At 36.9% G+C, this 12,544-nt stretch overlaps 2 protein-coding genes across 3 annotated transcripts; one reads left to right on the top strand and one right to left on the bottom strand.

Moving 5' to 3' along the window:
- Positions 1 to 711: 711 nt before the first annotated feature.
- LOC103569245 (chromatin assembly factor 1 subunit A) lies at positions 712 to 11,683 on the bottom strand. Its single transcript, XM_008546442.3, has 7 exons — positions 11,475 to 11,683; positions 11,279 to 11,378; positions 9,784 to 11,190; positions 9,545 to 9,708; positions 2,796 to 2,990; positions 2,592 to 2,730; positions 712 to 2,522 (listed from the first exon to the last, which is right to left on the bottom strand). Exons 2-7 carry the CDS (start codon positions 11,355 to 11,357, stop codon positions 1,471 to 1,473), a joined length of 3,036 nt encoding a protein of 1,011 aa, XP_008544664.1. The 5' UTR covers positions 11,358 to 11,378; positions 11,475 to 11,683; the 3' UTR covers positions 712 to 1,470.
- LOC103569226 (Krueppel-like factor 16) lies at positions 3,574 to 9,533 on the top strand. 2 transcript variants are annotated; one of them, XM_008546429.2, is made up of 3 exons: positions 3,574 to 4,153; positions 8,235 to 8,852; positions 8,927 to 9,533. In XM_008546429.2, the coding sequence occupies exons 2-3, from the start codon at positions 8,238 to 8,240 to the stop codon at positions 9,206 to 9,208; spliced, it is 897 nt and encodes a 298-aa protein (XP_008544651.1). In that variant the 5' UTR covers positions 3,574 to 4,153; positions 8,235 to 8,237; the 3' UTR covers positions 9,209 to 9,533. The 2 variants fall into 2 exon arrangements, with proteins under 2 accessions (XP_008544651.1, XP_008544643.1); XM_008546421.3 differs by lacking the exon at positions 3,574 to 4,153 and adding an exon at positions 7,050 to 7,469.
- Positions 11,684 to 12,544: the final 861 nt, after the last annotated feature.

The raw sequence follows: 12,544 nt of genomic DNA, 5'->3' as shown, positions 1-12,544 counted from the left end.
ATAATTTTTGAATTCTTTTAAAAACGATAAATTTAAAAAAAAAAATATTTTAAAAAATTACACTTATAGTTCTTTATATTTTCTACATGTGCATATTTTTAGTTTTTGTTTTTTTTAATTTATTTGTTGAAAAAAAATTTCAAAAATTTTCAATTATCTGCTGACTTCAGAATCATGATCTAAAATATGAGTCTGCTATTTCTGATATTTAAAAATAATAATTCATCATATAAATATAATTTGAAGTATCAAGTGGACTGATTCGAGAGATGGTCATCATCATCTGGTCATCAAATCCCTGAGGTAACAAAATCTTACTCGTTTCCTCTGCTGGCCTGGACCTTACTGGTAATTTTTATTACTCATCAAATTCCAGCATATTTATGTAAACCAAACTGTTACTAGTCATCGAGCGTGAAGAATGTCGTGAAAGTAAATGCAGTCGCTCTTTCTTACATTAAATATCGATAAAATAAAAGCTTCAAATCTGTCAGTAGCCTTCGGTGTTGACCTTCGTCACATCAAACAATAAACGTCAGCTTCGGCCTAAAAATTATCATCATTATTAATTATTGCTTACAATCACCTGATCCTATCAACTGCCTCATTACCACAAGAATAAAAAAAAAAAATAATAATTTACATACGTAATTTCTATAAAAATTTATTTTGTTGTTCAACAATTAAGATACTTTTTCATATATATAATGCATCATTTGTAGATACTTATTAATAAATTATCAAAATAGACGTAACGAAAAATCGAGGCACTATCGGATATCAAAAATTTATATCTATATATTTATAAAAACTTATTCAATACTATATTATACTACTGAATAATATTAAAATAATTCCAACGGTATTTAATAAGCGGATAATAAAAGCAACATAAAAAAGGCTTAGTGTTGAACACTGGTCGGAGAAAACGCACCAGAGTATCAATCTCACAGAATTGTTGAAAAGGAAGAACGAGTGTAAAAGCCATAGCCATGAGAAAGGGCGAGACTGCTTTTGCCTTTACCTTTATCTTTGATTTTGCTTTCCCCCTCCCTTTGATTGTCGGCCCCGCGCATCGCGTCGCGCCTCGATTTATTACTCGATTATCGTGTACGATAATAATCGCATTGATTCCCACCAATGCCACAGTATGCTGCAGTTGTTATAGTGCCAAATGCAGAAGTAATAGTAGCAAATAGTATAAACTAAGTAGTAGTAGTAGTAGTAGTAGTAGTAGTAGTAGTAGTAGTAGTAGTAGTAGTAGTAATAGTAGTAGTAGTAGTAGTAGAAGTAGAAGTAGTAGTAGAAGTAGTGGTAGCAGTGGCAAGGAACGAGTCATCGGTTTCTATTGCAGTCTCACACGCAACGTGTTAAGATTCAAAAGTTTCGCTTAGATCTCAACTCGGCACGGCATTCAACAATTCTAATTTTTTATACAACTGAGACTATCATTATACCGAAGACGGGAGTTTACTCTTTCGCATCATCGACAACGCTAACGATCGCAACATCATCATTTTTATCATCTGTTTTGCTATTTTTATCAGCGGTACTGAGATTACACGAGGCTTTAGCAGTTTCGCTGGGTTGACTCGACGCTGATTCACTCTTTCTAGGACTCTGAGATGAGTCGTCGATGGTAATGGGCTTGTCAGCGCAGCCGGCTTGTGAAGAAGCTGCTGGAAGAGTCGCTTTAGCGTTTACTTTAGAGAAAGCGGTGATGATGGAAGATGGAGATGGAGATGAAGAAGCCTTGGGAAACTGCTCGCCTCTAGCGACGGAAATCAGAGCCACCCTCTTTGGTGGTTTGTTCGTCGGAGGAGCAACCGAAGGCTTCGGACTCGACACAGGCTTCGCACACAGTTGCCTCTTCATCTCCTCCTGAGTTATTTTCTTGGTAAACTGGGTAATCAAGGGAGTACTCTTCTTCTCCTTCTCCTTCTCTTTCTCTTTATCTTTGTCTTTATCTTTATCCTTGTCCTTGTCCTTCTCCTTATCCTTCTCACGATCTAAATCCTTATCGATTTTATCAGACAGCTCAGACGCTTCATTAACTTTCTTACGTTTAGGTGTCAAAATATACTTCCAGGTGTTCGGGATTGTCAATTCTTCAGTGAGATATTTTTTCCTTGTATTTTCAGGAACGTACCAGCAAGTCTTCAAGTGCATCGGACCCTCTTCCGGACAAGACATCCGCTTAGCCAATTCCCGGATTTTCTTGCCAACGGAAATTTTCGACAGACGTCGCTCATCGTTCGGATACCTTCGGTTCCAGTATGTGATAAATTCTTTTATCAAGAAAACGCGAGCGTTAACGTTGCCGTGTATAAGACGAATCAGGTCCGGCAAAGCGTCTTCCGGTACTGACGTCTTCTTGGCACCAGCTGAACTAGACTTTTTATTTGACACCGACTCGTCGCAGTCATCAGACAGCTCTGCCTCAGCAGTGCTCTGTAAAATAACTGGAGTTTCCCGCACCCATATTTGCCGCGCAGTTAAAAAATTAACCAGCTTCGGTGGAACTAAAATTTAAAATACTTTTATTAGCATCTCAATTCCTTCATTAAAAATAAAACTACAAAAATACTCACTGTTTTCAGGATAAGAATTAAGAGGACCCAGCCAAATACAACCAATGACTCGAGGTTTTATTTTAGAAGTTTTTTCACTTCTTTCTTCCTCGAATCGCTCACCGAGAATTTTTAGTTTAAACTTCTGTGACTCCTCAGACTATATAAATAAAAATGAAATATATTAATTTGTTCAATTTTCTATAATTAATTAAAATAATTTACCATGTGTTCTTCTTCTTCTCCGTCGGCTTTAGCTTCTTCGTCGGACAAGTATCCATGAGGTACCATAAACTCATTGTCGACATCGTACTCATTGTCATCAGGGTCTTCTTCCTTCTCGTCATCAGAACCGCGCAGCGATTCACCCGGCTCCTCTTCTTCCCATTCGTCATCCGAATCCACTTCATAATCAAAGCACTGCAATGAAACAAATTCCATCAGTACCAGTATCAGTAAGTAAAAATAAATTGAAAAATCCAACTCACTCGCTTATTCAAAAAAAAAAAAAAATATTAATAATAAAAATTAATTACGAAAAAAAAAAACTAAAAATATGCACATGTAGAAAATTAAAAAAGCTACAGATGCAATTTTTTAAAGGTTTTTTTTTTTTATAATTTATGGTTTTTTAAAAAGTAAAAGATTATTAGACGTCAGCAAACTTCAGTACCATAAAAATTTTTTGTCTTCATTTCAGAATGAAAATTTTTTTTTGCGTCAAGAAATTTTTATTCTGTGGGAAAGGCATCTCGTTACTTCGCAATGAAGTTGCGCAAAAAAAAATGTAAAATAAAAATAAAAAATATAATTATTCAATGTCAGTTTAAATATAGCGAGATTTAATTTAAATGAAATGTGGTGACAATGAATAAGCAGGACGTCGGTCACTATCAGGCACTTCCTCGAGTCGAGTGATATCACTCTCTCTCAAGCGGCTTACATTATTATGTGCAGTATACAGTTGAGACTAGAAACAAACTCTTTATAGTTAATTCCTCTATTCAATCATTAGTCACACAAGAGAACTCAAGAGTACGGGGTCGCGATCCGTCGGACCTCATCTGCATCGTTGCACTCTTTAATACTCGTCCGCGACTCACGATAATCCATTAACTATCCGCTAAATTAATGTGGGGCTCTCAAAAAGTACAACAAGATCAATGAGATCTTTGATAAATTAGCAACCAGAAAAATGATAACAACTATCACCTTGCTCGCGGAATCGTGTAACAAAAATTTTCAAGGGCCGCGTATCAGTATCAGTATCAGCCCGACAGGAAGAAAGATTTGATAAATAAATATAAAAAAATAATTAAACAAAACATTTAAGTGAGCAAGTGAACAAGCAAGTTCGCGGTGGGTCTCTGTCTCTCATGAATCAACGTCGATTTGATCAGTACGCGGGCATCAATTACGAAGATGCTCGCCGAGTTATTTATTTATTATCATCATCGGGCGCGAACCCCACAATCTTACCATCTTACGATCGATTGATTCGACGGACCCCCTGCGTCACGTTAACTCACTAAAATTTTTATACAATACCAGTGATATTATTTACTCGAGCAGCTCACGGCAGCGTAAGTTTATTTTATTTTATTTAATTTATTTAATTACTTGCTATGTAACTTTAAATAAATCGTTGACGCATTAAACAGCCTACAGCTTTCCGGTACTCGAAAAATTTTATCTTATCGCTTCGTGACAGGATTCTTCCTCACTAGATGAGACCGCTCTCTTCGCACTCTCTTTTACATAAATATATCTGACTACCAGCATCTGGGTACAAGTGTCATACCCTTAGCACACACACTTCCATATATATATATATATTTATGAGTGTCTCTTCTCAACACATTTAACTCATCTGAAGCAAACCAGGATACTGATAAAAAATCGTGTTAAATCTAACGATTAAAGGTGATAAATTATTAACGACATGTGTAATACTCACACCAAGACCGCTACCAATATTAATATACGTAAACTGTTTAATATGATACAAATACTAATGCTGGGTATAGTGAACTAGGAAGACGGGCCATGTGTAATGATCTGTTTTATGCCCAATCGAGATGATATATCGAGTTCCGCAGCGAGCACGCAAGATTACGCTCGGACTAATCGCCCAGAATTTATCCCCCAATCGCGATAAATCTCGAGTGCGTGTACTGGGGACGTCATTACTATTACGCTGCGGCGAGGCACAATCGACTAATGGATAATGCTCCCAGGGCTAATCCAGTTCCGCCTACCATTTATCTACTAAATAAACAACTTAAAAATCGCCATGTAAATTAAACCAACAACAACAACAACAACGACGGCGACGACGGTCACTAAAAAAACCTGGCCGCTTTATCAGATATAAATCATTATTCATTTACTCCGGGCATGGCAAATAAAATAAACTAAACTGAATAAAAATACGGGATTATAAATTCGATAGAATCAATCACACGTCTGATATTATTAATACCGGTGATTATATTTACTCAGATGCTTTTACTCGACGATGATTTGTCGTTTGGTAATAGAAAAATTATCAGGTTTGTTGTTTTTTTTTTATTTGTAAGTGACTTGAGAGTTGGGCTGTAATGTTTAATCAATCATGTCATATATGAGATAGAAATACGATCGATCGATAATCGATTGCGTCTGGTTATGTGTGATGTTAATGTAAGTCGTTATTATAACGAGTTGAGTTTAGTTGTTTGGTATGGATGATGATGATCATTATTATTGTTGTTATTGTTGTTATTATGATGATGATGATGATAATGATGATGATGCGAGCAGCATGTGCGCGTGATAAAACCCCGAAGCGGTTTAGAACTGCATACGCGGTATTGAACGCACGTGGATGCTGATACGTGCGTGAGGCAACGTATATTTATATATTTAATAGAAAAGCGTCATCAATTGAGCACAAACAAGATTAATAATTTAGTGATTCATTTAATCTATGGAATTCTAGAAAAAATTATTCAAATGATTTTAAACTTCCCGCGGTGGAAATTTAAATTTTAAAAATAAGGAAGTTAATGGTTTCAGTCCGATTTTTGAAAATTGAGTTTTCATCAGATCTCAACATTTTGAAGTCCTAGGAAATTATTCTATTATTTCGCATAATCGAAAGGGATCACCAAGACTCAGATTAGATTTTGAACTTGATCGGTCGAGTAGTTTACAAGTTACACGAAAAATAAAAATTGAAAATCACTTTTTTTTGAAGTTTTTTCTGCATAATTTGTAAACCGCGTGACCGATTTATTTTTGAGTTTGACCAAATCTCTCAACAAATTCTTTTGATTGCGGCAGAGCACGTGCGAATCGGTCAATTTTCGGTCCAACGATTTTTCGAGCTCGAAAACAGCAGGAAATTCTGGAGTTGGCCTACAGGATCGACTGTTTTTCATATTTTTTTGTATTAGATACCGATGTCCCAAAATAACTTTTAATTTTTCGCAGTAACTCTCAGCGGTGACGTAACCCAATGAAATAGGAGGGAGATTTGTAAATGGAAAATCCATCGCATGTTAACGCTGTTCTGATGGCGTACTTGGATAAGGAATGAGTGACTCTCGAGTTTAACGCGATCGGTTTCAATTTCACAAGCCTAATGTGTGTAAAATAAAATCTCGTTACAATATATTTAACAGATAAATTAAAACCCCATGTGTGTGTTTCTCTTCATGATAATTATCCATTTAATATACTTGTGTATATTTATTTATCAAAGTCTGTTTTATTTTAATTTTTTCTCCCTCTCCCTCTACCTCTAATTGGAGATAAAAAATAATTCAAAGTTGTAAATATCGTGCGGTTTGATAATTTCGATTCTCTGGATCGTGATACTTGAACTTAACTGTTGTCTGTCTCTATACTCTGTTGTACCGAATAATGCGGATGTTGAAGAGCACTCACGCAATTTCCGCGTGCTTAAATATCGCACAAATCTATTCCAATTATCTGGAGATGGTTAGTAGACATGCTGATGCTTTGCCAGCGATATTAATCCTACTCAACGTTCAGCACATTGTCCGAGGTCATGCTTTTGTTTTACACTCAATTCTTTACCGCCAATTCCCATGATTTTCAAATCATAAACCCAAAAATTAACATTTTATTTACGGATCTCGACCTATAAATAATTTAATAAATATTAAGTGTTGGTTGTCGCATAAAAAACCAATAAATTCAAGCCATGTGTTGTTCAATGTCGCATTTAATTGATCAGAAATAACTTATTGTAGCATCCAGTCGTTAACTTGTACCCAGATCCCGACAATGATCTAGGCGTCTGGATAGCGGAGCGTCGATCGATGGATCCCCGGGGAACCACCGGCGAGCCGTCACCGAGTGGCACAGAGCTCAGATATCTCAGAGCCTCGCGACGCCGTACCATTCTCGTACACGCTGTCCGATCAACCGAAAGCTAGTTATTATTTTTCCCATATCTTCCGTCTCTTATCAGAGTCCTCTTGTTCACCCATCCAGCACACAAATTCATTATCTCTGGTCTCTTTCCACTGGCCAGATCAACTAAAATAATTCTCGCACGCGTTGGCGTTTTAAATCCAAGTGGAGGGATCATTATCACCGACTCTTCGCACTCGCTCTTCACCTTCTTCTAAATGTCGCTACATGTTCTGGATCAGTTCCGGACAGTCATTCGTCCATAACGGTCTATCTTTTGACAACTTTACCAGTGACTATTTAATTTAATTAAATTAAACTACTTGCCAACCTCAGTCGTTTAGTTTTAAAAATAATTATTTACTGTAATTAAAAAAATATTAATCACAGACCGCAGCTTAAAAATTAAACCGGTAGTTTATTAAAAAAATAATACAATTAAAAGTTAAGATGATTGAAGATGCGACAATGTTTGATGTGAGTACACGTGACCGAAGGTCAAGGATTAATTACTATTCAGTCATATAAGTCATGTTATAAATTATTGGTCAGTGGTCTTATCGACTGGTTTAATTACATAAACTATTTGTTAACGATTATAGTAGCCGCTAGTAATGAGAGTAGTAAAGGATTTGATAATTTGAATGATAATTAAAACTAAACGAAACACAAGTACCAGAGGTCATCATCTTACAGATAGCGACTACAAGTTAAGAAAGATTGTACATAACACCAAACAATTTGCCATCGAGTGCATATAAATATATATTTATGAGTAGTCATAACGCGTCGCCGGGGGTTACAGGCTGAGTTAGTACCCGGGATGACTTGCCGGAAGACAGGGGCATGAATAGGATTTTAAAACTAGCGATTTTAGATTGACTGCATGAGCGTGATAGCTGATAACAGAGACAAACTCGTAGTTTTAGATAGATAGATAGTAAAAGTCGCGTGTGCGATGCTTTTGTTTAGCGTGCCTTGTCAACATGCCTGATTGAAACGTCTGGGAGAAATTGAAATTGCATTGGGGGAACCAGATAAGAATCTTTTAGGTGCGCCGAGAGGTGTAATGCATGTGCGACGAGGACACGAGATTTCATCAAACTGTACAGTCATTATTCATCCGCTGATTTATTTATTTGTCATTTTTTTATAGCCTCGACTTGTAGTCATCCTGCCAGATTGCTAATTTATTTATTATTTTTTATTTCTTTTTTTTTTTTTTTTTTTTTTTTTTTTCAGAAAATGACAGATGAATTACTTTTCTCGGTGCTGGGGTTGAAGATGGATGAGACGGGAGAAATAGCGCCCACAACTCTACCTTGCGACTACGAGATTCCTTGCAGTCTAGAGAACTCGGACTTCATGGACCTGAGCAATTTTACCAGCCCGGTTGTTGATAGCTTGGATAGCTACACGGACTTGAACTCAAGTAGCTACCAGACAGAAGCGTGGAGCGACTACACGCCGACAAGTGTCTCCGAGGCGTCGCCTTGTCTGAGCGAGCTCAGTGAATTGGACTGCGAGCTAGACTGGTGTCTAGACAAAACCTGGAACTCGGGGTTGCCTGAGAGAACTCCGATGTGTACACCGGGGTGCGAGAGATTCCTTCACTTGCCGCCGCCGAAAGTCACCACAGAGTCGCCGCCGAGTTTACAACACGACGAGCCGCTGCTGGTGCTGGGAATCGATCTCAGATCACTGGAGAACAGTATGGATTTAAATAATAATCCGTTTGATGGCAACATGATGTACTCGACTTCAGCCAACGCAGCTTTGGCTACTCATGATTATACTAATCGTAGCATGGAGACTACTGACGATCGTTGTTTTCCTTGTACTTATCAAGGATGTTTGAAAGTAAGGACGATTATTATCATAATTATTTTTAAATTAACCAGTGACAAGTGAAATTTACTAATTTTTTTTTTCAGGTTTATGCCAAAGCTTCACATCTCAAAGCGCACTTGAGACGTCACACAGGCGAGAAACCTTTTGCCTGCACTTGGGCAGGCTGCGGTTGGAGATTCAGTAGATCGGACGAGTTAGCCCGACACAGGAGATCTCACTCAGGTGTAAAACCTTATCCCTGCGAGATGTGCTCCAAAAGATTTGCAAGGAGCGACCACTTGGCTAAGCACCGTAAAGTCCACAGAAAAAACGCGTACACTTTTCCTGGCGGCAGAGGCTACCGAGGGAACAAGATCAACGTCTAAGTTTGATGAGCTAACTCCTAAGACGGCAGACGAGCCTCTTCAGTATACATTTAATTATTAATTAATGATAAGATACTATTTTTAAAACAATATATACTGTAGGTTTAATCTCTGACTAATTGCAACTAATCGACAGCTGATTTTTTTTATTTTAAATAATTCAGTTTTTAGTTATTAATTAAAGTGAGTTATCGGCTGGAAAGTTAATGGATTTTATGATCCAAATTTTCGGCCACGCACTTACTATTTTAATACTATTATGTACTTGTAATGATAATTATTATGTTTGGTAATTAATGTTGGTAAATAAATAAATAAATAATTAACTTTACTCACCGAGTCTTTGGCGAATGGTCGCCGGGGAGTTACCGAGTTGCTTTTTTTTCTCCAAGTACCCCAATAAGGCGGGCGACGGTTTTCGCTGAAGAAAAGTAATTTTATTCTGTGCTTTTCGACGGGTGGAACTGCATCAATGCAATTCAAATTATCATCATCTTCCTCTGTTTGAAAATAATAAAATTTTAAATATAAAGGGATTAAAAAATATAATAAGATATATAAAATAAAATAAATACCCAGAATAGTGACATCATCTCTGGCTTCAAAAGGCCAAGTTTTATCGGAGCTGCGTATTTTAGTTTTATCACTTTTTATTTCATGTAAATACAGTTTCTCTATCGTACGATCCTCCAGTTTGTCAAAAAACGATTTCTCATCATCAGTTAGAGTCCTACGAGAAATAGGAGCGACTTTCATGTAAGCTTTCACTTCAAAAGGTTCAAAATTACAAGCACCGACATCAGTTTCCTCGACTGTAGACTTTGCCTCCTGTTTCTTAGCAACAAAAAAGCTGGCGAACGTCGACGCGGCTTTTTGTTTCTTGCGTTCAGCTTCCAATTTCTCTTCCTCCTTCTTACGTTTTTCCTCTTCCTTAGCTTCCTCTCGCTTGCGCTTGTCCTCCTCCTTGGCTTTTTCTTTCCGTTCCTTCTCTTTCTGCTTCTGCTCAATCTCCATCTGCTTCTTCAACTCCTTCTGCTCTTTCTCCTTCCTCTTCAACTCTTTCTCAGCTTCTTTCTTCTCGCGTCTCAGCTTTCTCGCCTCATTCCTCTCTTTCTTTTTTTCAGCTTTCAACTTTTCTCTCTCCTCGCGCTTCTTTTCGCTCTCCATTTTCCTGAACAACTGCTTCGGCGTCAAAGCCTTACGTTTTTTCGCCAACTGCTCATTAGATTTATTTGTCGGCGTCTTGTTGCCTTTTTCCGTGTCCTTCTTATCGTCTTCATCATCCGATTTCTTTTCATCATCTGATTTCTTGTCATCCTCATCTTCGGACGTCGTTGTCTCCGACTCGGTATCACTGTTATCAAGAGTATCAACCGATTTATCATCAAGTTCTTTGTCTTTATTTGAACATGAACCCGATTCATCATCAGCTGTCGAGATATCCATCACTTCAACACTCGAATCCTCTTCCTTTGCTTCCTTCTCATCCATTTCCGCTGAAAATTCTACTCCAACTTCACCAACTGGTTCATTATCACCAGTGTCTTTATTTTTCGCTCCATCATCGCACCTATTGAGCACAACGACAGCTTCCGGATCCAGTCTTACTCGTTTCTCGGATTTATCAGACTCTGCACTGTCTTTAGAAGGAACTTCTGATGATTTCTGTAGATACTTCAACAAAGTATTTGGTTTCATGACACCTCTGTCATCATCACCGCGTTTTTTAGGATTGATGACAGTGTCAGTATCATCAAGATCATCAAGATCAATAACTTCAGCAGTGTCATTGTGTTTATTATTCTTGTCATCAGTTTCAAAGTCACTTATCTTTGATACCGTGTTTTCTTTTCTTGCTACTTTTGGCCCTTTGTCAGATTTGCAATTACTTGGTGAAGGTGATGATAATTTACGCTTTTTACTGTTTGATTTTAAACTATTTGGAGTATCTGGTGATGTCAATATTTGAAATGGTAACCGTGCTATTAAAGAAATTATAATCATTATTATTATATTAATTGTTTAATAAATAAAACAGATGTCATAATTAATAACAATTATTTTAATTACCTTGGACTAATTTTTTCGGCTTCGGAGGAACTATTTTAGTGACAGTACAGACATCAGATATTTCTTTATTGTCATCCATCTTCACATAAATTTATGGAGCCTGGAAATTTCCGAATACCAAAGGATTAAAAAAAATTAAACAGCAAAGCCAGAGCATAACCTCTTAGTTGCTGGTGAATTTTAACGGGATACTTACCTTTGATGCCAGTAATTGACTTACGAATTAATAACAGTATCACATAACATCGAGTTAAAATAATAAATAAGTTATTTTTGTTAAAAATAATATTTAATTGATATCATGATTAATAGCTGATTGACAGAGTAATTAAATTCGCGAACACTCGGCCTTTGTAATAAAATTCGCGGGAAAAATATCTGGAGTAGGGGAAATCATTTTTATTCCACGGAGTTTAGTTTTTTAGGCTGGGTAGTGATGATTTTGTTCTCAAAGAAGCTTCACTAGGTGGAAATACTAATAAATTCTTCAATTAATTTCTCTCTTACCGACGTTGTGTTTAAATTTGCATTCAAATTTTTAAAACTTGAATGTTTCCTAATTTAAAATTAAAAATTTTGTTTTATGGAATATTTACTGCTGGTATGTCCGTAATACCCCTTCGCAAGTTAAAAAAAAATGTAGTTTGTTTTTTCAGTTGTAATTTAAATATGTAGGGAATTTTTAAAAGAAAATGAAATGGCGGCAGAATATGATAAAAATATTTGAAATATTAAAAAAAAAAACACTTGAGTGTTTGAACAAACCTTGGCAGAGAAATAATATGCAGAAGGGTATCCTAATACACTTGGAGATTTGAATTAAATTGCTCCAAGTGTATTGCAGCTAAAAAACGTCACTTAACTGCTATTTCCCCACCAGACGATGCCAGATGATTTGGATCAGGAATTTGGAAGTTGTCAGCATCACCATCAGCCATCAGCATCACTTTACACTAGCACTGAACACTTGACACTTTACACTAGCACTAAGCATTATGCTAATTACACCATAGACACTTGCACAATTCAAATAAATTTTACAATCACTGCACAATTTTACATGACGCCATTGCAATACTGGGTTTCAATTTGAACGTAAAGATGAATCTGGACTACTGCTGCTATTTTCGAAGATACTGACTGCCGCTATCGAACCGTCGGTTGATTACACAGCAATCGATTTTGCGATTCATCGACCGCCCCCTCTTTAGCAAAAATTTGAACGTTGAGTAAAGTGACGCGCAGCAGCGCCAACGGCGCGAAATT

This window comes from Microplitis demolitor, chromosome 1, assembly GCF_026212275.2.
Source record: "Microplitis demolitor isolate Queensland-Clemson2020A chromosome 1, iyMicDemo2.1a, whole genome shotgun sequence".
Lineage (NCBI taxonomy): Eukaryota > Metazoa > Arthropoda > Insecta > Hymenoptera > Braconidae > Microplitis > Microplitis demolitor.
The sequence above is the reverse complement of the archived record's forward strand: the minus strand, read 5'-3'. Positions and strand labels throughout refer to the sequence as shown.

Bases quoted from the DNA above. Each gene is read 5' to 3' on its own strand.
- LOC103569226 (XM_008546421.3), top strand. From the start codon at position 7,443: ATGATTGAAGATGCGACAATGTTTGAT. The intron at 7,470-8,234 runs GTGAGTACACGT...TTTTTTTTTCAG, and splicing joins AAGATGCGACAATGTTTGAT to AAAATGACAGATGAATTACT. The intron at 8,853-8,926 runs GTAAGGACGATT...TTTTTTTTTCAG, and splicing joins CTTATCAAGGATGTTTGAAA to GTTTATGCCAAAGCTTCACA.
- LOC103569245 (XM_008546442.3), bottom strand. From the start codon at position 11,357: ATGGATGACAATAAAGAAATATCTGATGTCTGTACTGTCACTAAAATA. The intron at 11,191-11,278 runs GTAATTAAAATA...TTTCTTTAATAG, and splicing joins GCCGAAAAAATTAGTCCAAG to CACGGTTACCATTTCAAATA. The intron at 2,991-9,544 runs GTGAGTAAAGTT...GTTTCATTGCAG, and splicing joins GACCATTCGCCAAAGACTCG to TGCTTTGATTATGAAGTGGA.